General features: G+C 41.6%; 2 protein-coding genes across 6 annotated transcripts; one reads left to right on the top strand and one right to left on the bottom strand.

Moving 5' to 3' along the window:
- Positions 1-5,724: 5,724 nt before the first annotated feature.
- On the top strand, positions 5,725-15,059 carry LOC115153252 (deleted in malignant brain tumors 1 protein). 4 transcript variants are annotated; one of them, XM_029698492.1, is made up of 21 exons: positions 5,725-5,817; positions 6,005-6,022; positions 6,303-6,329; positions 6,566-6,722; positions 6,961-7,157; positions 8,956-9,054; positions 9,157-9,216; positions 9,501-9,599; positions 10,218-10,277; positions 10,562-10,660; positions 11,281-11,349; positions 11,585-11,683; positions 11,776-11,817; positions 11,984-12,079; positions 12,430-12,462; positions 12,695-12,851; positions 13,083-13,297; positions 13,416-13,591; positions 13,774-14,165; positions 14,329-14,573; positions 14,829-15,059. In XM_029698492.1, the coding sequence occupies exons 1-21, from the start codon at positions 5,757-5,759 to the stop codon at positions 14,891-14,893; spliced, it is 2,466 nt and encodes an 821-aa protein (XP_029554352.1). In that variant the 5' UTR covers positions 5,725-5,756; the 3' UTR covers positions 14,894-15,059. The 4 variants fall into 4 exon arrangements, with proteins under 4 accessions (XP_029554352.1, XP_029554353.1, XP_029554354.1 ...); XM_029698493.1 differs by lacking the exons at positions 10,218-10,277; positions 10,562-10,660; XM_029698494.1 differs by lacking the exons at positions 11,585-11,683; positions 11,776-11,817; positions 11,984-12,079; positions 12,430-12,462.
- Positions 15,060-15,193: 134 nt separating this feature from the next.
- LOC115153253 (zinc finger protein Pegasus) lies at positions 15,194-27,346 on the bottom strand. 2 transcript variants are annotated; one of them, XM_029698496.1, is made up of 4 exons: positions 26,920-27,346; positions 20,648-20,816; positions 17,548-17,721; positions 15,194-17,337 (listed from the first exon to the last, which is right to left on the bottom strand). In XM_029698496.1, exons 2-4 carry the CDS (start codon positions 20,778-20,780, stop codon positions 16,367-16,369), a joined length of 1,278 nt encoding a protein of 425 aa, XP_029554356.1. In that variant the 5' UTR covers positions 20,781-20,816; positions 26,920-27,346; the 3' UTR covers positions 15,194-16,366. The 2 variants fall into 2 exon arrangements, with proteins under 2 accessions (XP_029554356.1, XP_029554357.1); XM_029698497.1 differs by lacking the exon at positions 26,920-27,346 and adding an exon at positions 21,480-21,708.
- Positions 27,347-27,642: the final 296 nt, after the last annotated feature.

Here is a 27,642-nt window from a genome sequence, read left to right as displayed (position 1 = left end):
AATTGGCATATCTAATGTAAATAGCAGTAAGCAAATACAAGGAGAAATGTATCCCACTGCTGTGCTTTTCAGTTGACCCTAGGCCAATGTATAGGGTAATACTACAATTTACCAGGATAATGCAGTTTAGTCGGACTCGATGTACTCTACAGTGCCTTCAGAAAGTATTCAAACCACTTTTTCCACATTTACAATGTGGAAAACCACTTTTTCCACATTTACATTTACAGTTACAAAGTGGGATTAACATGGATGTAATTGTCATTATTTGTCAATGATCTACAGAAAATATTCTGTAATGTCAAAGTGTAAGAAAAATTCTAACATTTGTAAAAAAATATATATATATATATATATTGAAACATAAAACACCAGCATTTCTTGATTAGAGTCAATACATGTTATAATCACCTTTGGCAGTGATTACTGCTGTGAGTCTCCTGGATTGTGCAACATTTATCCATTATTCTTTTCAAGAATCTTCAAGCTCTGTCAAGTTGGTTGTTGGTCATTGCTTGACAACCATTTTCAGTTGATGCCATTAATCCTTATTAGACACCTGAGTCAACATGGCTGCACAAACAAGATGTTCTCATCTGTAGTGGAAACAGTGTACAGCTGCAGTAGAAGGATGATTTCCAGACATATCTATAGGCCTCCTGCTCTCAGTGTAAGTTGTAAATTGTAGAAAGCATAATGCCATTGCACAACACTCCTAATCCCCTCATTCTAACAACACATCATACTTGTTGGTCTGATGTGTATAATGAGAAGCATCCAGAAGCTGCACTTGATGCATTTATAAAATTGTTTCTTCCAGTTATTGACAAGCATGCACCTACTAGAATTTTTTTAATCATTCTTAGTACAGAACTCGAAACTGGTCACACTTTTAATCAGTGGTGTAAAGTACTAAAGTAAAAATACTTTAAAGTACTACTTAAGTAGTTGTTTTTAGGTATCTGTACTTTACTTTACTATTTATATTTTTGGCTACTTTTACTTCACTACATTCCTAAATAAACGTCTTACACAATAATGTACACTTTCTATACATTTACCCTGACACCCAAAAGTACTTTTCAATGCTTAGCAGGACAGGAAAGTGGTCAAATTCACTCACTTATCAAGAAAACATCCCTGTTCACCCCTACTGCCTCTGATCTGCAGGACTCACTAAGCACAAATGCTTAGTTTGTAAATGATGTCTGCGTGTTGTAGTGTGCCCCTGGCTATCCGTAAATTACATTTTTTATTAAAAACGTTGTGCCGTCTGATCTTATTATTATCAGTTTTAAATTGTTACTTTAACTTTTGATACTTAAGTATGTTTAAAATCAAATACTTTTAGACTTTTACTCAAGTAATATTTTTCTTGGTGACTTTCACTTCTACTTGAGTAATTTTCTCTTAATGGATCTTTACTTTTACTCAAGTATGACAATTGTGTACTTTTTCCACCACTGCTTTTAACGCACCCAGTCTTTCATTTATTTGGATTAATTTTGATTGTTAACATCTCTAACAACACAACCATTGATTCAGAATAAGTTTATTGTGAAATATAATGAGAACATTAATCACCAAAACACAACATAATGATATCTTTTAAATTGAGTTGTTTTAACTACCAGTTAATCCAATAGCAAACAATGCAAAATACGTGTTTTAAATCGCCCTTAGAAGTGCTGAAGCAATATGATACAGTACTGTAAATGACAGTAGATTACACAGTTTTCACATTAGGCAATACACTTACATTAACCAACAAAATTGACAGAAAATATATAATTTCCATAATATCTATCCAATTTGTAATCAAAGGTGTGATCAATGAAGACATCATCTACAATCATTCATACAAATAAAAACTGTATTTTTCAGATATAATTGCAACATAGGTGTACTGTCTGTAATCAAATATAATAAATGAATTGAAACAAATGACATTAATGAAAATAAAACATAACGTATAAGCACGCATTCATTTGCATCAAGCCTGTCTTGAGCATTTGGCCATAAATTCTCATTAACATCACAGTGAATGTCCTCATTGTTCATGCACCACGGAAAATACTATTTGGCATGGCGAATCCAAGCTTGACACTGGTCTGCGTTGATGTCATCGCATGCCTCATCCATGGCCAGAAGGAGGGTGACACTCAATAGGGTTGAGGAAAGGAGACTATGGGGGCAGGTATATGGTCACAAATCAGAGATGGGCCCAAAACCATGCCCGACCCACCTCTGCATGGTGGAACCTGAAATTTTCCCACACAATAACATTGGTGACCCCTTCACCTTGACAGGCGTGCTCAATTTAATCGAGAAACACAATGTGTGCAGCGTTTTAGGATCCAAGTAATGGCATAGGTCCTACCACACCATCTTCAGAGATAGCTGCGCACATGGAGATGTCTCCCCCACGTTGTCCAGGCACTTGGACGGTCACCCGTTGGCCGATGAGGTTCTGCCCACGGCGCCAAGTTTTGGCCAGGTTGAAGCCTGCTTCATCAACAAAGATATACTTGTGATGGTTCACTGCAGCATCAAGCACCATCACCCTCTAAAAATATAATTTGGTGAGTTATTTTTACAGTACAGTTCCAATATGATATTGTGAAGTAGCATGTGCATCAAATAGTAACAGTAATACAGTATATAGTGCTGTACCTGAACATAGTCTGCCCGCAGTTGTTTCACCCGGTTGTTTGTCTCAAAAGGCACCAGGTAAATGTGTTTCATAGATACCTGGTGCCTCTTCAAAAAGCGGGTGATTGTTGGTAGGCTGATGGATGCCACATTGGCAAAGGTGTCATCATTCTCCTCAATGGCCTGCTTAATTTCGGACAGCCGTATGTCATTCCTGACCCTCACCATTTCCACCACTGTCCACTCCTGCTGGTCGGTCAGCTCACATCCATGGCCACCACCATGGGGTCTTCTGTCAATTCTGAGGGTAGAACAGAGTATACTGTCAATAGATCATATTGTAAGAATACTGTAACATGTTTTGTGAATTTACATGCATTACAATATGTAATTTACTGTAAATGTAATGGTAAAGCGTAGTACACATCCTGCAGACTTACCCCATACATAACATTCTTTTGGCGAAATGTTCTCATGATCGAATTGCCACCACAATCTTTTCAGATTGTCATTATTTGAACTAATCTGGCAGCCTCTGCAATGGTAAGGCCTCTGTTTACCACATTGTCAAGATTATGGCCCGGACTTCATGAGACACAACAGTTCCTTGCCGTCTGCCTCCCTCTCTCTGATGTCCACCTCATTGAGGGGGCCCACGCCCACCTTTTTGACCTCTTTGATGGGGCCCATGCTCACCTCTCTGACCTCTTTGATAGGGCCCACGGCCACCTTTTTGACCTCTTTGATAGGGCCCACGCCCACCTTTTTGACCTCTTTGATAGGGCCCACGCCCACCTTTTTGACCTCTTTGATGGGGCCCATGCCCACCTCTCTGACCTCTTTGATAGGGCCCATGCACACCTTTTTGACCTCTTTGATGGGGCCCATGCCCACCTCTTTTACCTCTTTGATGGGGCCCATGCCCACCTCTCTGACCTCTTTGATAGGGCCCATGCACACCTTTTTGACCTCTTTGATGGGGCCCATGCCCACCTCTTTTACTTCTTTGATGGGGCCCATGCACACCTTTTTGACCTCTTTGATAGGGCCCATGCACACCTTTTTGACCTCTTTGATGGGGCCCATGCCCACATCTTTTACCTCTTTGATGGGGCCCATGCTTGGATTAAGTGATGGTCAAATGTATTTTTAAACAAATGAGGAGTGAATCATATGAAAAGTATTGTGAGCGTTGCATTGTGAAAGGCAATTACTTTATTTCAAAGGTATTTCTAGATGAAACACTCATTATGTTTGGTGAAAAAGCTACTGTGTGATTTTGTGTCAATTGTAAAAAAACAACAAAAAAAACCACTAATAATACAAAAAAGCCTTTTTGATGATCTGTTTGGAGTTTTGTACTAAGAGTTGTGAAATTTTGTGAAGTTTGTGTGGGGAAATTATTGTTGTCCATCAGTAATGAGAAACCACCTGGTATTGACAACGTAGATAGAAAGCTACTGAGGATGGTGGCAGACTATATTAACACTCCTATTTGTCATATCTTTAATCTGTTTGTCCTCAGACCTGGAGGGAAGCCAAAGTTGTTCCGCTACCCAAGAATGGTAAAGTACCCTTTACTGGTTCTAACAGCTGACCAGTCAGCTTGCTCCCAACTCTTAGCAAACTTTAGGGAAAAAATTGTGTTTGACCAGATACAATGGTATTTCTCTCTAAACAAATTAACAACAGACTTTCAGCATGCTTATAGAGAAGGGCACTCAACATGTACTGCACTGACACAAATGACTGATGATTGGTTGAAAGAAATTGATAATAAGAAGATTGTGGGAGCTGTACTGTTAGATTTCAGTGCAGCCTTTGATATTATTGACCATAACCTGTTGTTGACAAAACGTATGTGCTATGGCTTTTCAACCTCTGCCATATCAGGGATTCAGAGCTGTCTATCTAATAGAACACAGAGGGTCTACTTTATTGGAAGCTTCTCTAATGTTAAACATGTAAAGTGTGATTGTACGGTATGCAGGGAAGCTCTCTTAGCCCTCTACTCTTTTCTATTTTTACCAATGACCTGCCACTGGCATTTAACAAGGCCTGTCTGTCTACACTGTATATATGCTGATGAATCAACCCTATACGTGTCAGTTTTAGAATGGATGGCCAGTAATAAACTGGTTCTGAACATCTCTAAAAGTAAGAGCATTGTATTTAGTACAAATCATTCCCCAAATTCTAGAATCTGGTAAGGAACTGGCGTGACTGTTGAGCAAGTTGAGGAGACTAAATTACTTGGTATTACCTTAGATTGTAAACTGTCGTGGTCAAACATATTGATTCAAAGGTTGTAAATATGGGGAGAGGTCTGCCCGATAAAGAGATGCTCTACTTTTTCTTTTTACATTTTAGCATATTAGGGATTAAAACCAGCATACTGGAGACCCTCGATGCACACACAAGGTGAGGGAGCCCTGACAAATGTATGGACCCAGCTAAACACTCACCAATAGTTTCTTGAATGTTATGAGCCTACCCAATCATGTAAGCTTATTTATCTGGTATTTTAATATTAACAGTTGCACACCACTAAGGAAAACACAGTAAAGCATTTATGATCAGTACCTGCTTTGCTCAGGTCTTGTTTAGAACCATTTCTTATACTGTACCTTTCAGACTACTATGCTGTCCATGACTGCGTGCCTGTAGTAGTTCAGTAAACACGTGGAAGGGTAGTAGTGAAACAGACCAACAACCCAACACTGATGAGGAATCTGTTTGTCCATGGGAATGATCCTGACTCTATCAGCCTGTTCTAAGTAATGGTGCGTCACCTTATCATAAAAATGAATTATTTCACATGTGCTGTATATCTTAAACAAACCCCATAAAACAATTCACTCCCCCTCTGTAGCACAAATTAACACTTGTTGTGTTTGTGGACAGTCATTTTGATGTGTTCACCATGTGAACTGGCTACTTTATGACCACAAGCCCAGGTGGGTAATTTCTCACACACATTGAGTATTAAGTGATTTCTCGTATTCAGGATTTTATGGGCGCTATAAGGATGTTTAAAGGCCTGCCTTTCGGTATATAAGCTGTCCTGTTTTGGGACTGTGTCATCGTCAAGGGGAAGGTGAAACATGGAGATTAGTACCACTCTTATTGTTCTTTGCTCTGTGATAGTCTCTCATGGAGCTCAAGGTAATGTATTCACTTACACTGCACTGTATATATGTTTTATTGATATCTATCTCTCTTTGTAAGTGTTGTTTGTTCATAACAATGGCTTCCATTTGTGTATGATTATAGGGTTGTCGTAACACCTCCGGTGTCTCTTTCTCTCTTATGCAAAGGTTCATATTCAATTACTCTTACTTTGTCATTACAGGTCAGTGGACCACAGCAGGTAAGTTCTGTTGATGAGCTGATTTCTTCCCTCAAATAACATATGGTCCTGTCTTTTTGTTTTGTACCAATTTCTAGAAATGACTTTATGAGAAGAAGAAAGACTGCACTCTTCAGGATCAATACAAATGTCAGATGTATTGTGCAATGATCATAAGTTTGCAAAGGTTTCATTATTTTCACTAATCTGACACCTTCCTGCACCTTAACATGTATGTTAGGTGTGCAGTGCAGTAGTAACAGTATTACTACATGTAACCTAATGGCATTTGTGTTTCCAGAACCTTGGAGACCAGATGACCCAACAGGTACTCCAAACTCGGAATTTTGCCAGTATTTCTGAGCTGTGTTTATGTTGCTCTGTTTATCAACCATTTTGATAAACTAACCCATGTTTGTTTATTCCTCTTGTTCGTTAAAATACTTCACTGTATCAACATTCCAATTAATCAATATTGTTTTTATTATGTCAGTCAGCACTGCCAGTCAGTCTCTATTCAACTTCTCATTCTTAACGTTGTCACTTTTTTGTTGTTTTGCTTAGGCACCAGTGCCCCATGTGGTGGCTACCTGACTGCATCAAAGGGCCAATTCAACAGCCCCAACTACCCCAGCAACTACCCCAACAATGCCTACTGTACATGGAACATTCAGACCACACCGGGCAGCCAAATCGTTCAGCTGGAATTCCCCTATGTCAAGTAAGTAGGTTTTGGTTCATGTTTATTCTTAAACTTGGATATGTTAGAAAACCCTCAAAATCCGTAATTTGGTCTTTGAAATGATCACCTATCTAAAAATGATTTGATAAGTGAAAGCAAGTCCAGTACACTAATAAGGTCAGATCAGTCACCAGAGGTAATAAGTGCTACATTACCAGCGTATATTAGGCAGCCACCGTCATTGTACTTCATTCATCTTTCCTGTCTTCGACCACAGTCTTGAGGGTGACTTCAACTGTAGGTATGATTCCATCTCCGTGTACGATGGCTATTCCACCTACAACCGACTCCTGGGAAAGCTGTGTGGAGGACAAAGCTCAACCTTTTACTCCACCGGAAGTTCAATAACGGTGCAATTCACAAGTGACAGCTCCTCAACGTACAAGGGGTTTCAAGCAGAGTATCGTGTAGTAGGTAAGGCATTGAGATTAAGTAAATATATGTAAAGAGACATTAACTGCATACGGTGCATTCTGAAAGCATTCAGACCCCTTCCCTTTTTCCACATTTTGTTACATTACAGACTTATTCTGAAATTAATGAACTAAAAAATGTTCCTCATCAATCTACACACAATACCCCATAATGACAAAGTGAAATTGTTTTTTAGCAATTCTTGCAAATATATTAAAAATAAAAAACAGAAATACATTATTTACATAAGTATTCAGACCCTTTGCTATGAGACTCGAAATTGAGCTCAGGTGCATCCTGTTTCCATTGATCTACCTTGAGATGTTTCTACAACTTGATGGGAGTCCACCTGTAGTCAATTCAGTTGATTGAACATGATTTGAAAAGGCACACACCTGTCTATATAAGGTCCCACAGTTGACAGTGCATGTCAGAGCAAAAACCAAGCCATGAGGTCGAAGGAATTGTCCGTAGTGCTCCGAGACAGGATTGTATCGAGGCACAGATCTGGGGAAGGGTACCAAAAAATGTCTGCAGCATAGAATGTCCCCAAGAACACAGTGGCCTCCATCATTCTTAAATGGAACAAGTTTGGAACCACCAAGACTCTTCCAAGAGCTGGCCGCACGGCCAAACTGAGCAATCGGGGGAGAAGGGCCTTGGTCAGGGAGGTGACCAAGAACTCCGATGGTCACTCTGATAGTGCTCTAGAGTTCCTTTGTGGAGATGGGAGAACCTTCCAGAAGGACAACCATCTCTGTAGCACTCCACCAATCAGGCCTTTATGGTAGAGTGGCCAGATGGAAGCCACTCCTCAGTAATGCACATGACAGCATGCTTGGAGTTTTCCAAAAGGAACCTAAAGGACACTCAGACCATGAGAAACAAGATTCTCTGGTCTGATGAAACCAAGATTGAACTATTTGGCCTGAATGCCAAGCATCACTTCTGGAGGAAACCTGGCACCATCCCTAAGGTATAGCATGGTGGTGGCAGCATCATGCTGTTGGATGTTTTTCAGGGACTGGTAGGCTAGTCAGGATCAAGGGAAAGATGAATGCACAAAAGTACAGAGATATTCTTGATGAAAACCTGCTCCAGAGTGCTCAGGACCTTAGACTGGGGTGAAGGTTCACCTTCCAACAGGACAACGATCCTAAGCACACAGCCAAGCCAACTCAGGAGTGGCTTCAGGACAAGTCTCTGAATGTCCTTGAGTGGTCCAGCCAGAGCCCGGACTTCAACCCGAACAAATATCTCTGGAGAGACCTGAAAATAGTTGTGCACTGACACTCCCCATCCAACCTGATAGAGCTAGAGAGGATCTGCAGCAAAGAATGGAAGAAACTCCCCAAATACAGGTGTGCCAAGCTTGAAGCGTCATACCCAAGAAGACTCGAGGCTGTAATCGCTGCCAAAGGTGTTTCAACAAAGGACTGAGTAAAGGGTCTGAATACTTAAATGTGGTATTTCTGTTTTATTTTTAATACATTTGCAAAAATGTCTAAACCTGTTTTTGCTTTGTCATTATGGGGTATTGTAAACTAACAATTTAATACATTTTAGAATAAGGCTGTAACTTAACAAAATGTGGAAAAGTGAAGGGGTCTGAATACTTTCCGAATGCACTGTAGGTATTATTTTCCTCCCTGTACTCAAACATTATTCAAACATATTAACTAAACGAATAATGATACATGCATACAAATGTGCTGTTCATTTTAGCAGCTTGTTAGCTTGGTATCATTGCTGAATTATGATCAGTGAACCATGATTCATCTGTTGGTTTTTCTTGTAGATGGAGGTTCTTGTAGACACAACTGTGGCTACCAGGTCGGCAACTGCTCCTGCTCATATTCCTGTGAATACAGGGGCAACTGTTGCCAGGACTATCAACGTAAGAGCAGGGAGTTAGGATCAACTTTAGAATATTGTAACAGTGTGTGCTCCTCCTCTGTTAAAATGTTCCCTTCTGTGCCATTTTATCTACTTTGTATAGAGATCTGCTATGACACAACCGCAGAACCCGGCACCACAGATGCAGGACCAACAACCAGAGGTATTTCTTCAGCTGTGTTAGAATTTTACTTTACAGCTAGTGTAGTTCAAAATTCACAAAAATAATTTGTACAATTTCAAAGCTTCTTGGAGAGTATGATGAAGATGTAACATAAAGTAACATAACATCTATTATTAATACCTACAGGTATTTCGCTCCCAATTCAGTTTTGCCAGCATATAGTTTGGTGACCTGAACATGTTGTACATGTTTTAAAGCTTTGGTCTCAGAAGTAATGTTACAGCAACTGAGAGTCAGTTTGAAAATTGTTTTCTGTCCTACAGCTCAGCCTTCCTGTAGGTACAACTGTGGTTATAATCTCGGAAGCTGTTCCTGCTCCAGCTCCTGTCAATACTATGGCAACTGTTGCTATGACTACAATGGTACGTGTCCAATACAATAGATAATATTGTATTGAGTGCATGGAACTCCCTTACATCTTTTATTGCGCAAGTGAAAAGAACCTGGTTTCAAAAAAGACACACACACTACATGTTCATTTTTTTAAATGTATGTAAATTGTACTCTTTTGCCTGTAATGTTTTTTTTCGTAATGTATTGGTCACCAGTAAGACTAGCTGTCGCCATTGGCGTCGGCTAATGGGGATTCGAATAAATCAAATAATATATGCACTTTAGCAGACATTTTTATCCAAAGCAACCTAGTCATGCGTCCATACATTTTACTTATGGGTGGTCCTGGGAAGCAAACCCACAACCCTAGCAATGCAAGCACCATGCTATACCAACGGAGACATACAGGACCAGATAGATCAGATGGGTTCAGGTATTGTCTGTGAAAGAGCACACTACAAAATGTGGATGAAGTCAAGACAAGAACACTAATATCTACCACCAAGACTTGTGTTGCTCTTCAATTCTAAAATAAGTATGCAAAGTCTCAGGTAATCAGACAATAATCAAACAATTATATTGTAACAGTGTGTACTCCTCCTCTGTTAAAATGTTCCCTTCTGTGCCATTTTATCTACTTTGTATAGAGATCTGCTATGGCACAACCACAGAACCCGGCACCACAGATGCAGGACCAACAACCGGAGGTATTTCTTCAGCTGTGTTAGAATTTTACTTTACAGCTAGTGTAGTTCAAAATTCACAAAAATAATTTGTACAATTTCAAAGCTTCTTGGAGAGTATGATGAAGATGTAACATAAAGTAACATAACATCTATTATTAATACCTACAGGTATTTCGCTCCCAATTCAGTTTTGCCAGCATATAGTTTGGTGACCTGAACATGTTGTACATGTTTTAAAGCTTTGGTCTCAGAAGTAATGTTACAGCAACTGAGAGTTAGTTTGAAAATTGTTTTCTGTCCTACAGCTCAGCCTTCCTGTAGGTACAACTGTGGTTATAATCTCGGAAGCTGTTCCTGCTCCAGCTCCTGTCAATACTATGGCAACTGTTGCTATGACTACAATGGTACGTGTCCAATACAATAGATAATATTGTATTTAGTGCATGGAACTCCCTTACATCTTTTATTGCGCAAGTGAACAGAAAACCTGGTTTCAAAAAAGACACACACACTACATGTTCATTTTTTTAAATGTATGTAAATTGTACTCTTTTGTCTGTAATGTTTTTTTTCGTAATGTATCGGTCACCAGTAAGACTAGCTGTCGCCATTGGCGTCTGCTAATGGTGATTCGAATAAATCAAATAATATATGCACTTTAGCAGACACTTTTATCCAAAGCAACCTAGTCATGCGTCCATACATTTTACTTATGGGTGGTCCTGGGAAGCAAACCCACAACCCTAGCAATGCAAGCACCATGCTATACCAACGGAGACATACAGGACCAGATAGATCAGATGGGTTCAGGTATTGTCTGTGAAAGAGCACACTACAAAATGTGGATGAAGTCAAGACAAGAACACAAATATCTACCACCAAGACTTGTGTTGCTCTTCAATTCTAAAATAAGTATGCAAAGTCTCAGGTAATCAGACAATAATCAAACAATTATATTGTAACAGTGTGTACTCCTCCTCTGTTAAAATGTTCCCTTCTGTGCCATTCTATCTACTTTGTATAGAGATCTGCTATGACACAACCACAGACTCCTTCTCCACAGCTGCAGATCCAGCTCCTGCAACAACCGGAGGTATTTCTTCAGCTTTGTTAGAATTTTACTTTAAAACTAGTGTAGTTCAACATAATTAACATATTTTGGCCAAATATTTTTTTGGGGGGGCCTATGTCCACAGCCACAGGTATTTATCTTCATCTAGTTTGCTGATCTGTGTAAAAAAAAAAAGGACAATATTAATAATAAGAAAACAATCATCAAATACTGTTCATGAATTTTGGTCACAAATGCGGTCTGTCCTATACAATAGGTTGGGGTTCCTGTAGATACAGCTGTGGCTCGTATACCGGTGGTTGCTCCTGCACCTCATCCTGTCGATTCTATGGCAATTGCTGTCATGACTACAATGGTATGATGTTAAAGAGCTATTTGTGATTGTTAGTACTTGGGAAGGCTCACATTGTCTACGCTAATGTCCATCCCTATCTTTCCTTCTCACAGATTATTGTCAGAGCACAACATACGAACCTGTTACGACCCCAGGTATTTCTCTCCCAAAACTTAAACCCAAATTTTAAAACCCTCAGCTTTGCCATCATCTAGTTTGGTGACCTGTGTAGAAAATGTTGTGCTGTTTATGTTCTAAAGTTTTGGTCACACAAGTGGTGTTGTAAATAACTTAGCAAGGAAATTGCTTTTTGTCCTGCAGAGGCTTCTTGTAGGTACAACTGTGGTTTCAATCTTGGAAGGTGTTCCTGCTCCAGCTCCTGTCAATACTATGGCAACTGTTGCTATGACTACAACAGTACGTGTCCAATACAGTAGATCAGATGGGTCCAGGTATTATCTGTGAAAGAGCACACTGTAAAGATGGCAAAAATGTGGATAAATTCTGGATAAAAATACAAATCCCCGTTGCCAAGACTTGGGTTGCCCTTCCACTCTAAGTAGGCCTATGCAAAATATGTCCCAGCTAATCTGAAAATAATATTGAGTCATACATTCAGTTAAAATGCAGTTGAAGTTTAGCTTTAAAAAAATCTTCAACAATGAATACCAGTCACACTCCCTAAATGACTGTATGAGCTTTAAGCACAGTTGCATTTACCCAGTTTGGTTTGGATATTGTTAATTCTTATTTTTTCCTTCACATAGCGTACTGCCCCACCACCCCACCAGAACCAACAGGTATTAACATTTCCCACATCATCCATTTAAAAAAGGATTTGATTTAATAAGCTGTATAATGACAGAACAATACAAGTAGACATCAATGTGTTGCACAAACGTAACTAACTGAACCTTTCTTGACAACAAATGTGATTTCCTGTAGATTATCTACAGGAAATCACATTTGGTGTCACAAGATGTCTGACTCTTGAATTCCAAATGGATTTTGTGTTTAATTTCTCTTCCCCAGTCTCAGGGACTCACCCCACCTGTGGAGGAAACCTGCATGGCTCTGGGTCCATCTCCAGTCCATACTATCCAGAATATTACCATGACAACGCCTACTGTGTCTGGCTTCTATCGGCCCCCTCTGGCCAAAGGATCTTCCTGTCATTTACTGACCTGGAGTGAGTTAAGATTCTTCTTCAGAAATGGTTCCCTCGATCACCCTGGTTTGTTGCATCTTAATGGAAAAGATTTTAAAATGCTTCACCTTGACACTTCCCTTTGAACAACTATCTGATGGATTTCTATCATTCTGAATGTGCATGAAGACAGAACTTGAAATGGACCGTCCGTATTGATTATGAGTTCACATTTAGACATATTCTATAAGTGTATGCTCTTTGTTGGTTCAGGTTGGAGAACTGCTGCTCTTGTGATTACATCTCTGTGTACGATGGATCGTCTGTGCACTCTCAAATGCTAGGCACAATCTGTGACTTCAACAACTCCTCTTTGGCTGCCTACCACTCCACCTCTAACTACATGACAGTTCTCTTCCGCTCTGACCAATCAGTGGTCAGCAGGGGCTTCAGGGCCATGTTCAGCAGCTCCCTCGCATCAAACCAAGGTAGTCTGAGATTGATAATATGGTGCAGTTAATCAAACACTGAACATTTATGTATTCTGACGTTGATGTTATTGCTCAGGAGCCTCAGGTTGGTTTTATTTATGTTGTGGTGTTTCAGGTCGAGTGGACTGCTCCTCAGACAACATGAACATAGTGATCCAGAGATCCTACCTGATCTCATTGGGCTACGATGGTAACAATCTGTACCTGAACGACCAGCACTGTAGACCTCAGGTCAACAGCTTCCAGGTGGTATTCAGCTTCCCAATCAACACCTGTGGGACCCAGCGAAAGGTAAATGAATTCACCAAACGCAAAGTGATTACCAGATTACGTAATGGTATATAAAAAGCTACATAGAGATCTAGCTAGTGTGCTGCAAACACTGGATATAGTCACATCAACTATCATTCACATTTTACAATCATTTTCTGTTTCATGTCAAATAACTTTTTTTTATCTCACGCTCTAAACAGTTTGAGAATGGGAGAGTCAAGTACATCAACGGCGTCCGTGCCTACCGGTCCGACTCAGGCGAGATTACGCGGCAGTCTCATTTTCTGCTGCACGTGGAGTGTCGCATGGAGCAGGACACCATGGTCCAGGTTATGTACGAGACCGACGACGAGGGTAACGGTACCATAACAGGCACAGGCAGATTCAACAGCACCATGGCCTTCTTTACAAACAGCAACTTCTACAGCGAGATAACCCAGACTCCATACAAGATTACCCTCAACCAGAACATGTACGTCCAAGTCCGCCTGAGGAGGTCCGACAGCAGTCTACATCTGTTCCTGGACACCTGTGTGGCCTCTCCCTCGCCTCATGACTTTCAAACCAGATCATACGACCTGGTGCGCAACGGGTAAGAAACAGGCACTGCTGATCTGACCTGCAGAGATTGTAGGGCCAAGAGATATTGCCGAGAAGGAAAATGTGTGTTTCTACCTTTTTTAAGGAGTGCTTATTCTTCAAGGACACTCATAGGCTCTTGATTTAAAAAAAGCATTTGTTTGATGCACCCACAGATGTAGGAGGGACCCCACCTACTACTCCTACACCTCTGGTACCAGTAGCTATGCCCGCTTCACCTTCCAGGCTTTCAAGTTCCTGCGAGCCCATGAGTCAGTGTACCTGCAGTGTAAAGTCACCATCTGCCAAGCTTCTGACTACAACTCCCGCTGCCGCCGAGGCTGCCGCACCCGCAAGGCCAGGGACCTGGGGTCCTCCCAGGAGAGCCACACCCTGATCCTGGGCCCCATCCAGCTCAAAGGTCAACTCTTAGTAGGGCTATGATGTTATGATTTCTCTGGACAGATGTGGGACACCCTAACCTGTTCGCAAATTTGTATGGGCTAATTTGCTGCTAATGTTTGCATTGGGCTGTTGAAAACACTCAAACAATTAGGAGCAGTGGAGCACTCTGTTATACTGTTCTGAATACGTTCCGGTATGTATATTATCACTCTGGTTTAGACTGCGCAGACACAAATGTATGCATAAACAGGTCTTTCTTTCCCCTCCCCAGATCTGGAGAAGCCAGATGAGAAAGTGGCTGAGAAGGAGGAGATCCAGGCTAAGGTGGAACCTTAAGACTAAGCTGACCAGCCTCAACTAACTACTCTAATCATTAATACTATAATTCTGATTAATTTCACTTGAGGCAATAAAGTAGCCAATATTCACTGCTACTGAAAACTATAATCTTGTATCTCTTTCCTACTTTGGCTAAATGATTAAAAGCATTCTCAACAGACAATTATTGGTGTCTGAACATCTTGTTCCATGTGCTAGCATTGAAATAGATCAAATGTGTGAACTTTTGCATTCTGACTGAACGTCAATTCATAGATACCAAGAAAAAGGACAAAGGACAGTTGAGACAAAGAAAAGATCTGTTAGAAAACACTTTACTTAGAAATGTGTTAATATTACTCACATAAAACAATTTGTCATCCAAGGGGACATAATGATCGCCAAAACGCTTCAACATTCACCTGCTCGATCAAGATACAACACATTAAACAAACTCTCTTACAAGTTTTTTTCCCCTGTTAACTTTCCCTTTACGTAACCCCTCAATCATTGGACGCCTGTAAGCATGGTGACATGCAATTAGTCCTAGAAACAGTAACTATGTTCTCCACAAATGTTGCTATGCAGACACAACAGTATCCAATACAAAACAACCCTGCTAAGGCAGTAATCTTCACTTCAGTATAATTTCAACTTCATTGACACAACACCTAACTGACCGGGAAATGTAGATTACAATACTCAATAAATATCTAAGAAAGCACAGATCCCTAATATGCAATGCCTTGATTATAGAAGGACAGAAGAAATCCAAAGGCATGGCATGTATGCTAAAACATGGCATCTCTGGTGCTACTTGGCAATTCTGGACTGAACAGGATTGAAAAAAGATATGGTGATAATGCTTTGACAGTAGAGGTATTGGAGCTCACAATGACATATTCCATTTAAATGTCACAATATAACATGATGTAATGCTTTATTTTCCACGACAGCCAATTAGCAAAGAGCTGATGGTTAAGGAAGGGCACTGTTTACAAATCCATCAAACGACAACATAACACCCTCATCTAAAGAAAACAAACAGAAAAAAATAAAGATGTGAATGTGGTAGGCACTGTTGGAGGCATGAATGGTGCCGTCTTTGCACTCTGAAATGGTTTAGTGGGTTACGGTTAAAGCCAATAAAAGAGCACTCATAAAATGCTAGCATCATCTATAACTACAGTGTGTTTGTAAGGCAGAAAATAGTGTTCATGTCAAAAACCCACATAAGGAATGTTTAACGATCAAACCGGTCAAGTGAGTTGTACCTCTAAACCACTCCATCCCTACACATTACATACACGTGGGCACTGTCAAATTTTATTTTCTTTCCTGTAAAATCAAATTCACTATATAGAATTTGCAAAGGCTACATCATGTCCAATTTCAGAAAGATCAACAGCAATAAATAAAAATCACCATTATGGAATTAAATAAAAACACCTTCAATCATCTCCAGTCCTTCGTCACTGACCCGGCGACAAGTCACTGCTTATGCTGCCCCCTGGCAAAATGACAGGCAAAGTCGTACTTGCTCCTGCACTTGTGGCCACAGATGTTGCACTGGAAGGGGTTCTCGTAGCCGTGGCAGCCCATGTGGATGGTGTACAGGATGTTGTCAGGGAAGTAGATGTCACAGTGCTGGCAGTGGTGCAGCATCTGGGGGTCTTGATGCAGTGAGGGCAGGCCCGGGACCGGTGTGCTGGGCTGGCTGTTGGTGATGCTGGGGGTACTGGTGCGCCCGCTGTGCTCGCTGCAGGGACCTGCCCCGGGGCTGCAGTTGCTGTGTGGTGGGGGCCTGGGCTCTGGGGTGATGGGGGAGGAGGCTGCTGCATGGGCAGTGCTGGCTGACACAGTAGCAGAAGCGGTGGCTGGGAGAGGCTGCTGGATAAGGAAGGGCTTCTCGTCCACACAGGACTCTGCACCTGGAGATATGGGAGGCTGTTGGGTCTGGCCCTCAGCTTCAGAGGGCAGGTTGGCCAGTTGACCGGCCAGGGTGGAGAGCTGGTTGAGGGGGTTTTCCATGACCAGGTTGTGGTGGTGATGGTGGTGATTGTCCCTGGAGCTTCCATCTCCACCAGCACCCTGGTCGTCGTAGGTCTCCTGGCGCAGGTGGGGCAGTTCATGGGAGTAGTCGTCCAGGTGCTCAGCCTTGTGCATCACCATGGAGGGGGGGCTGAAGTTGATGAGGAGCCGGCGACCATAGCCCAGGCTGGTCTTCTTCTGCAGGACGCTCAGCATCTTCTTGTGGGAGAGAGAAGAGCGAGCACCTTTCATAGGTAAGAGCTTGTGGCGGCGGCGACGGTGGTGTGAAAGGTTGCTGCGGTCGCTGCAGCGGAAGGAGCACAGCTCACACTTGTAAGGCTTTTCTCCTGTGTGGGAGCGCATGTGGGCCTCTAGGTGGCGCTCATAAGCAGAGGCAAAAGGACACAGGTGGCATCTGTGGGGTTTCTCTCCTGTTTGATCAGAGGAAAGAGGAAGATGAAGAATAAAGTCTTAGGAGGACATTTTAAAAGTCATGTTTTTTGCTTTTTGTCTGATAACTCTAACTAGGCCTAATGAAAATAAAAGGGTGAAAGCTTTTTATAAGAGAAAATGCTCAGCGAATGATCTAGCCCTACATCTGGGAGCATCTGCATAGTGTTATCGGTCCTATTCAAGCTTACCTGTGTGAATGCGGATATGTTCAATGAGTCGTGCTGTGCCTCTGGTAGCATAGTTACAGTAACGGCACTTGAGTTTGCCATCATATGTTCTCTCGAAGCCATCCACCAGCATCCCTGCGCCGTCATCAAGGGACATATCCGCTGAGGGGTGGTCTAATCCATTCTGACTGCAGTCTGCACAGGTACAGGAATAATCACAACACAGGTTCAAGAGAAATATCTATATTTGTATTTATTATGGATCCACATTTGCTGCTGCCAAGGCAGCTCTTCCTTGGGTCAAGCAAAATTAAGGCAGGTATATATTTATTAAAACATTACAATACATTCACAACAGATTTCACAACATATTAAGTGTGTGCCCTCAGGCCCCTACTCTACTAACACATATCTAGAACACAAAATCAATGTGTACGTGTGTATGTTATTGTGTGTTTGTATGCATGTGTCTGTGTTGCTTCACAGTCCTCGCTGTTCCAGAAGGTGTATTTTTATCTGTTTTTTACATCAAATTTTACTGCTTGCATGAGTTACTTGATGTGGAATAGAGTTACATGTAGTCATGGCTCTATGTAGTACTCTGCGCCTCCCATAGTCTGTTCTGGACTTGGGGACTGTGACGAGACCTCTGGTGGCATGTCTTGTGGGGTATGCATGGGTGCCCGAGCTGTGTGCCAGTATTTCAAACAGACAGCTCGGTGCATTCAACATGCCAATACCTCTCACAAATACAATTAGTGACAAAGTCAATCTCTCCTCCACTTTTAGCCAATAGAGATTGACATGCATATTATTAATGTTACCTCTCTGTATATATCAAGGGCCAGCCGTGCTGCCCTGTTCTGAAACAATTGCAATTTTCCTAAGTCTCTCTTTGTGGAACCTGACCACACGACAGAACAGTAGTCCAGGTGCGACAAAACTAGGGCTTGTAGGACCTGCCTTGTTGATAGTGCTGTTAAGAATGCAGAGCAGCACCTTATGATGGACAGATTTCTCCCCATCCTAGCTACTGTTGTATCAATACATTTTGACCATGACAGTTTACAATCCAGGGTTACTCCAAGCAGTTTAGTCACCTCAACATGCTTAATTTCCACATTATTCATTACACGATTTAGTTGAGGTTTAGGTTTTAGTGAATGATTTGTCCCAAATACAATGCTTTTATTTAGGACTAACTTATTCCTTGCCACCCATTCTGAAACTAACTGTAGCTCTATGTTAACTGTTGCAGTCATTCAGTCGCTGTAGTAGCTGACATGTATAGTGTTGAGTCATCCGCATACATCGACACACTGGCTTTACTCAAAGCCAGTAGCATGTCGTTAGTAAAGATGGAAAAAGTAAGGGGCCTAGACAGCTGCCCTGGGGAATTCCTGATTGTACCTGGATTTTGTTGGAGGCTTCCATTAAAAGAACACCCTCTGTGTTCTGTTAGACAGGTAACTCTTTATCCACAATATAGCAGGGGGTGTAAAGCCATAACACATAAGTTATGCCAGCAGCAGACTTTGATCAATGCGGCTTTTGACATTATCGAAGTCTAACAAAACAGCTCCCCCAATCTTTTCATCATCAATTTCAGTCATTTGTGTAAGTGCTGTGCTTGTTGAATGTCCTTCCCTATAAGCGTGCTGAAAGTCTGTTGTCAATTTGTTTACTGTAAAATAGTATTGTATCTGGTCAATTTTTTCCAAAAGTTTACTAAGGGTTGGTAACAGGCTGATTGGTCGGCTATTTGAGCCAGTAAAGGGGGCTTTACTATTCTTAGGTAGGGGAATAACTTTTGCTTCCCTCCAGGCCTGAGGGCACACACTTTCTAGTAGGCTTAAATTGAAGATTAGAAAAAGAATTACACTCCACTCGCATTAATGGATTTTAGAATGATAACAGAATCATGCATGAAACAGTCTGGATAAAACTGTTTGAGTCAGATAGTTTACGCAGAGGACAAGGGCAAGAGTCGGTTGACAGTCAAATGGTAGTCTGTGTTGATGCCATAGTAAGACCTACCTGTAGCCCAATATTAGACCTCTGATTAATTATTTAATTGAGATGAGGTTTAAGGGCATTCCATAGTGACTGCGTTCGAGAGAACTCATAGTCAAATGGCTGTACCTGCTTAACAGCATGTGTCCAGCATCCGAAGCTACTGATTGGAGTGCACCGTTTGCGTCGCCAAGCATTGAACAATAAACTATTAAATATGGAAATGTTATTTTGTTCTCACTTTGCACACACACATTTCCTCTGGTTCACAGTCTGAGATTAATGCCATACATTTCCTCTCACAAGCTCTACAAACCAGAATGTTAAAAAAAAAGTATATTTGAACTTACTTTACCGGTTGTTTGTGCAGTGGTCCTTTTGCAGATAGGGATGTGAGACAATATATCAACAGGAAAGTATAATTAAATACATTATTCAAAGCGCTGGCAGTTCTTTCAGATTTTCATCACCTGAAGCATGCGCAGAACCACGTAAACACGCGCACGAGCTCGCCAAGTATGCATGCACCTTGTGCATGAATTTGTCTTGCGCGCATGCTTCAGGTGATAGAAATCTCAACGCACTACCAGCACTTTGAAAAGTTGAATTATACATTCCTGTCTGCAAAAATTACCAACCACATGGACAACTGGTAAAGTAAGTTGAAAAATTATTTCACTCAACATTCTGGCTTGTAGAGGTCGTGAAAGGAAACTTTCCTGGTGCAAACGCAAATTTCTGCCCAACGTACAATTCAACATGGGGTCTTCAAGCTACGTCTAGGGCAGCATGGTGCCCATATTGCAAGGCGGATTAGCTAAACAAACAGGAGTGAAAGACAGACAAGTGAGAACACAACATGGAATCCATGTTTGGTTTTGATTTGGAGGGGGTAGTAGCATCTAACAATTGGATTTAAATTATTTCCTAGACACCGCTCCGCAATGCAAACAACGACCTCCTAATCAGAACAGTCTACCAATTACGGATATAGTTTAGGAAGCGGAAAAGTGTAGCCAACAGGAACGATCGGCAAATAACTTGCAAGGTGAGTAAACGTTAAAACAAGACCCGAGTTTCCCTCAGGTCTAAACTGGGCTAGACTTACCTGCTGGTAAGTCATCCATCTCTTTGACTCCACTGACGGAGCCCGAGATCATGTTCACATGTTGAGTCTGCTGGCTGAGATACTCTTGGAAGTCTTTGACAAAGTCCAACGTCTCTGGCTTTTCCTCGCCCATTGGAAGGTAGAGAGCCTTTCAGGTGCAATAAATCAACTGTATCCATAACAGCACATGATGATAACAGTGTCAATAGGCAGACAGATAAGCGAAAAACAACATGACAACACATTGACATAACTTGTGATTTAGAACGCAGAGTTAATTTCAGCCTATGCTGCCCTTCAGGTCCTAAACTTTTTGACAAGACATGGATCACCCTAGAGAACACTGCTACTCCAGTTGCTCTCTCTTCATCTGACTAGTTCTCTCTCATAGTCCAAGAGCATCTGGTAGTTAGAGCGGTGGCACAAGGCTACTCATTTCTCCTAACTGGAGATTCTCTCTCCTTTCCCTCTCCTCATTTTAATTCAATGCTGTCACTCTCACTTGTCCACTCAAGCTTGTCATCTATCGCCAACCAGGTGCCCTTGGCGAGTTCCTCAATGAGCTTGACACCTTGATAAACTAATTTCCTGACGATGGCTCTTTGGCTCACCACCTCATGCTCAACAAGATGGAGTTGCTCTTCCTCTGGGGAAGGCATGCCTGCTCAAAGAACTCTCCATCACATTTGACAACTCCACAGTGTCGCCCTCCCAGAGTACAAAGAACCTTGGCGTGACCCTGGACAACACTGTGTCGTTCTCTGCAAACATCAAAGCAGTGACTCGCTCCTGCAGGTTCATGCTCTACAACATCTGTAGAGTACGGCCCTACCTCACAGAGGAAGCTGTGCAGGTCCTAATCCAAGAACTTGTCATCTTCCGTCTGGACTATTGCAACTCGCTTTTGGCTGGGCTCCCTGCTTGTGCCATCAAACCCCTGCAACTTTTCCAGAATGTTGCAGCTTGCCTGGTTTTCAAGCTTCTCAAGTTCTCTCATGTCACCCCACTCCTCCGCACACTCCACTGCCTTCCAGTCGAAGCTCGCATCCACTACAGGGCCATGGTGCTTGCCTAAGGAGCAGCAAGAGGAACTGCCCCTCCCTACCTTCAGGCTATGCTCAAACCCTACACCCCAACCCGAGCACTCCGTTCTACCACTTCTAGTCTCTTGGCCCTCCCTGGAGGGCAGCTTCCGCTCATCCCAGTTCTGGCTCCCCAATGGTGGAACCAGCTTCCCCCTGAAGTATGGTTGGGCGATATATAATGAATTAGAATGTATGTTTTTGCGCAATATTCCAAATGCCTGTAATCGCAAGAATTTAGATTTTGTTATTTTTCGTTGTTATGAGCGTTTATGTCTGTTTGTTTTCGTGTTATATTATTGGTCTCATCTCTTTTGCTCTTCTATGCTGTGTGAACCTTCCCATTTACACCAGAGATCTGTATACAACTAGATTGTAACTTTAAAAGTTGTGGGGCTTGCTAAAGCTCTTTTGTATTTTTGTGGTAGTGAAATAAGTTTAAAAAGTTGAATTTCAATTATATTATTTTAATAGTGAAATCCTTTTATATTCCCATCGATAGTCAGTAGTAGCGGTCAAAGGTGGTGTGGATATGGTCAGTAGTTAGATGTGTGGTCAGTAGTTGTATGGTCAGATGTGTGGTTGTGGTTTGTAGATGTGTGGTTGTGGTCTGTAGTGATGTGGTTGTGTTCACTTGATGTGGTCAGAAGTTGTGTGGTTGTGGTCAGTTGCTGTGGTCAGAAGTTGTGTGGTTGTTGTCAGTAGTTGTTGTCAGTAGCTGTGGTAAGCAGCTTTGTGATTGTGGTCAGAAGTGTGGTTGTGGTCAGAAGTTGTGTGGTTGTGGTCAGTAGTTGTGTGGTTATGGTCAGCAGTTTAGTGATCAGTAGTTGTGTGATTGTGGTCAGCAGTTGAGTGATCAGTAGTTGTGTGGTTGTGGTCACTAGATGAGTGGTCAGTAGTTGTGTGGTTGTGGTCAGAAGTTGTGTGGTTGCCGTCCATAGTTATGTGGTTGTGTTCACTATATGTGGTCAGAAGTTGTGTGGTCGTGGTCAGTTGTTGTGGTCAGTAGTTGTGTGGTTGTTGTCAGTAGTTGTGGTAAGCAGCTTTGTGATTGTGGTCAGAAGTTGTGTGGTTGTGGTCACTAGATGTGGTCAGAAGTTGTGTGGTTCTGTGTGTCAGTAGTTGTGGTCAGAAGTTGTGTGGTTGTGGTCAGTAGATGAGGTCAGCAGTTGTGTGGTTGATGTCAGCAGTTGTGTGGTTGTGCTCAGTTGTTGTGGTCAGTAGTTGTGTGGTCATGGTCAGTTGTTGTGGTCAGTAGTTGTGTGGTTGTTGTCAGTAGTTGTGGTAAGCAGCTTTGTGATTGTGGTCAGAAGTTGTGTGGTTGTGGTCACTAGATGTGGTCAGAAGTTGTGTGGTTCTGTGTGTCAGTAGTTGTGGTCAGAAGTTGTGTGGTTGATGTCAGAAGCTGTGTGGTTGTGGTCACTAGATGTGTGGTTGTGGTCACTAGATGTGATCAGTAGTTGTGTGGTTGTGGTCACTAGATGTAGTCAGCAGTTGTGTGGTTGCGGTAAGTTGTGGTCACTAGATGAGTGGTCAGTAGTTGTGTGGTCAGAAGATGTGTGGCTGTGGTCAGAAGCTGTGTGGTTGTGGTCAGAAGCTGTGTGGTTGTGGTCAGAAGCTGTGTGGTTGTGGTCAGAAGCTGTGTGGTTGTGGTCACTAGATGTGGTCAGTAGTTGTGTGAACAGTAGTTGTAGTCACAAGATGTGGTCAGCAGTTGTGTGGTTGCGGTAAGTTGTGGTCACTAGATGAGTGGTCAGAAGATGTGTGGCTGTGGTCAGAAGATGTGTGGCTGAGGTCAGAAGATGCGTGGCTGTGGTCAGGAGTTGTGTGGCTGTGGTCACTAGATGTCGTCAGCAGTAGTGTGGTTGCGGTAAAAAGTTGTGTGGTTGTGGTCACTACATGTGGTCAGAGGTTGTGTGGTTGTGGTCAGAAGTTGTGTGGATGTGGTCAGTAGTTGTGTTTTTGTAAATATTAGATGTGGTCAGCAGTTGTATGGTTGCTGTCAGAAGTTGTGTGGTTGTGGTCAGTAGTTGTGTGGTTGTGGTCAATAGATGTGGTACGCCATTGTGTGGTTGTGGTCAATAGATGTGGTAAGCAGTTTTGTGGTTGTGGTCAGCAGTTGTGTGGTTTGTGGTAAGTAGATGAGAGGTCAGCAGTTGTGTGGTTGTGCTCAGAAGTTGTGTGGTTGATGTCAGTAGTTGTGTGGTTGTGGTCAGCAGTTGAGTGATCAGTAGTTGTGGTCACTAGATGTGGTCAGAAGTTGTGTGGCTGTGATCTCTAGATGTCGTCAGCAGTAGTGTCGTTGTGGCACTACATGTGGTCAGAGTTGTGTGATTGTGGTCAGAAGCTGTGTGGTTGTGGTCAGTAGTTGTTTGGTTGTGGTCAGAACAGATGTCGTTTTGCTATGTTTTTAGGGAAGAACGTTGTTTGCATCCATGAGCTAGCTAGCTTTTTTTTATGACCAGCACTGTAGGTGCGGGAGACAACTTTACCAGCATCATAGCATAGGTATCGATGAACCGTTGTGACACGAGTGATAGTGTAATCAATGTGTAATAACTACATAAAAACATTATCAATGCATTGAATTATTGTGACGTGCAGTCATATTCAGGTCCTGATTGGTCAACAAGCCTATTAAAACACGTATCTTTTTTGACACTCAAAAGACTCAAACGCCGTTTGAGGTCAGCATGCCACTTTTTGTCACTCTAAAAACTCTGACAAACAGCGGTAACTTTCTATTGGTAGAAACTATTCCTAATGTGCTTTTTCTAATCAGAGGGGTACAGCCCAACCTTATTTTAAGAGAAAGGAAAACTAGCATTGCATGGCAACACTGCTGCCTTTTGGCTAAAGAAAGTGTGAGAAACATGCTAACGTACAGTACATTTGTGCTTTAATATTGACTAAATACTGCACTCTGGCCCACAAAATGGCTTTGCTAGATTCTTGATAGCGTTATTAAACAAAGCAAAGAAAGTGAACTTTAAAACACGATGTGGTTTTATTGGAATTTGCAGCTCTTGTTGGTAAATAATTAATCTGCTAGTTTCTGACATGATTTAACGCAGCTAGAAAGAGTGCAGTCCATGGGTTACTAAAACAGCTCTATCTACAGATTGGTAGATACTATTCCTAATACGTTTTCGGATTTGACAAAAAGAGAAGTAGGGGAAGTTGGAAGAAAATGTGGTAATGCAGCTGTACAGTAACATCCGTAGTGAATATTTTGGTTCCACACACAGATATGAATAGTAGAGAAGTAGACGAAGACTCCATACGCTCTAACTTTTTGGGGTAGTAGTCAAAACGGCAGTTGTTTGCAAAAAGATTTTAGCAAGAGTGAAACCTCTTGCTTTCCCTCTTTCTCGATGGTTTACACCAAGCCCTCCCCTGCCTCTTAAACCAACAAAGTTGTGAGATCAGATCTTCCTCTCTGACGAGCGGTTTCAACATTGTATTTGCGTTTGTGAAGTTTGTTTCAACAGAGTCGGTTATATGGACACCAAAACACATTGATACATTATTTTACTATAATAGAGGAAAAGTTTACATTCCTAACAATACCCTTTAATGTCTCAACTACTCAAATTGTGCGCAGAGCATACACCACTAAAACAAGAGTATTAATTAACATTGATTCGCTCAGTTTGTCATGCAAAGACTGTTACAGTAGCCACCATCGGGCGTAGTAGCTGTCTAGTCTGTATTTTATCAAATGTGCAATAAACATAAACCACAATTATATAAGGAATTGGCAACATGTTCTAGTTCTGATAAAAAAGGTTTTCAATATCTTAACAGTGGCCAGGCTAACATGCTTTTCAAACAGAAGGGTGTGTTCATAACAATTCAACTGTTCAACCTTGTTAGCTCTGCAAATAGATCTAAATTGGCTAAACTTGAAATATAAAGATTAGCTGTCTAATCAATAGCACGTGGGCTTGACAGATTGTTAGTGAGACCACCCTAGTCATAGACTTATCTCTGCTACCACACTCCAAGTCGAGGTTCAAAAGGCTTCTTAACATCTTCTACACCCAAGCCATAAGACTCCTGAACAGCTAATCAAAGGGCTACCCAGACCCCTCTTTTACACTGCTGCTACTCTCTGTTTATAATCTATGCATAGTCACTTAACTCTACCTACATGTACATATTACCTCAACTAACTGGTGCCCCTGCACATTGACTCATTACCGGTACCCCCTGTATATAGCCTCCCTTGTTATTTTACTGCTGCTTTTTAATTATTTGTTACTTTTATATTTTCTACTTATCTATTCTTTATTCAACACTTTTTTTTCTTAAAGCATTGTTGGTTAAGGGCTTGTAAGTAAGCATTTCACTGTAATGTCTACATCTGTTGTATTCAGCGCATGTGACAAATAAAATGTGATTTGCTCTAACCACTAGGCTACCTGCCGCCCCCAATGCCTGCTACAAGAAGTTGAATGTGCATTATGCATGGTAATAGTTGAATTTGTAACAAAAAATGTCATTTTCATAGACAGACTTGAATGCCATATCAGTGATTATTGCAAAAAAAATATCAGGTTAAGCTATTTTGATAAAATAATTACATTATTAATGGTTTTATGGTTGTGGATTATATTTAGCCTGGGTATAACTTCAAAAGCTCTGAATTCATTAGATTATTGCTGACTGTTTGAAATGCAGTATATCTGACCTTTAATTTTACAATACTTATTTTGAGAATAAAAAAAAAAAGAAAATCTATATATACATCGTGAAGTTAAGTTAAAAAAAATCGAGATATGTTTTTCAGGCCATATCGCCCAGCCCTACCCTGAAACTAGGACAGCAGTGTCCCTGCCCATCTTCCGAAAGCACCTGAAACCTCTTCAAAGAGTATCTTAAATAATCCACCTCCTCACTTCGAACCCCCCCGTCCAAAAAAAACATTTCCTGAACCAACACTTGCACTTAACTTCCCCTCCCTTCTTGCTCTGTACTTACTATGCCTGTGATTGTCCCACCTACCAGTAGCTAAGTATCTTAAGATGAATGCAATAACTGTAATTAAGTCTGCTAAATGTAAACTTTAGCGGTTCCTTTTCGCTAGCCAATGTCATCGACAGAACATCGATTCCACCATTGATTGCTGGAACACACAGCTGGCCAGGTAACCAAGGAGCTAGCTTACTATCTAGCGAATCAACTTACCTTATCAAAATGTCAACAAATTGTTAGCAAGTATTAATATGTCTCTAGCCAGCTAGTGAAATACAGACGACTATTCGTGGCAAACTCAGTAATTGACCGGTAAAGACAAGTGTCCAAATGACTGATCAGATCCGTTGAAATAGCGTTCATGTTGTTGTTGCTAACTTCAGGTTAGCCAGCTGGCTACTGTCTTTCGACCTAAACAACTGTTCCGTTTACATAGGCATCACTCAACTACGGCTGCATCGAGTTCCTATGGCGAATAGCTAAGCGTGCTACAGAATCAGTCGGTTGGTCTCTAATCACATAAATGTGCAATATAGAGCTAGCTAGCTAGCGATGTTATCTGAATCAAAACAATGAAGCAATTTGTGGAGGTGAGAGTTCACCCAGTGCACCCGCGAAATTCGTCCCGCCTCAGGTGCAATAATTGCGCGAAGAACAGTTCCTAGGAATGAACTGCTGTAGTAGCTCACGTACTGTACCTCAGTGGTTGTAGCCCACCAAAGAGACTGAGTTTTAAAACTCTGTGGTGGTACAGCAGGGTGAGTTTAATTATTTCTCAAGATTTTACTAAATACAAGCAGACTGCACTAATCAACTAGATAGTACATACATTTTTCCAAACTTTGTTTTGCTGTCAGTGCCAAATAATAGTCACCTGTAATTAACCCAATTTTGATAGGCTTAACATTGCATTCTGCTGCATTCATTGCATTACTA

The sequence above is a fragment of the Salmo trutta genome, chromosome 18 (genome assembly GCF_901001165.1).
Source record: "Salmo trutta chromosome 18, fSalTru1.1, whole genome shotgun sequence".
In the NCBI taxonomy this organism is placed as follows: domain Eukaryota; kingdom Metazoa; phylum Chordata; class Actinopteri; order Salmoniformes; family Salmonidae; genus Salmo; species Salmo trutta.
This window is presented reverse-complemented; position numbering and strand designations above follow the sequence as displayed.

What these genes read in the sequence shown, in the direction of transcription:
- LOC115153252 (XM_029698492.1), top strand. Translation starts at nt 5,757, where the DNA reads ATGGAGATTAGTACCACTCTTATTGTTCTTTGCTCTGTGATAGTCTCT. An exon ending in CTGTTGCCAGGACTATCAAC is followed by an intron (nt 9,055 to 9,156) that starts GTAAGAGCAGGG and finishes TACTTTGTATAG; the next exon opens with AGATCTGCTATGACACAACC. An exon ending in CTGTTGCTATGACTACAACA is followed by an intron (nt 12,080 to 12,429) that starts GTACGTGTCCAA and finishes TCCTTCACATAG; the next exon opens with CGTACTGCCCCACCACCCCA.
- LOC115153253 (XM_029698496.1), bottom strand. Translation starts at nt 20,780, where the DNA reads ATGGGCGAGGAAAAGCCAGAGACGTTGGACTTTGTCAAAGACTTCCAA. An exon ending in GATGGATGACTTACCAGCAG is followed by an intron (nt 17,722 to 20,647) that starts GTAAGTCTAGCC and finishes GTACCTGTGCAG; the next exon opens with ACTGCAGTCAGAATGGATTA. An exon ending in ACATATCCGCATTCACACAG is followed by an intron (nt 17,338 to 17,547) that starts GTAAGCTTGAAT and finishes CTGATCAAACAG; the next exon opens with GAGAGAAACCCCACAGATGC.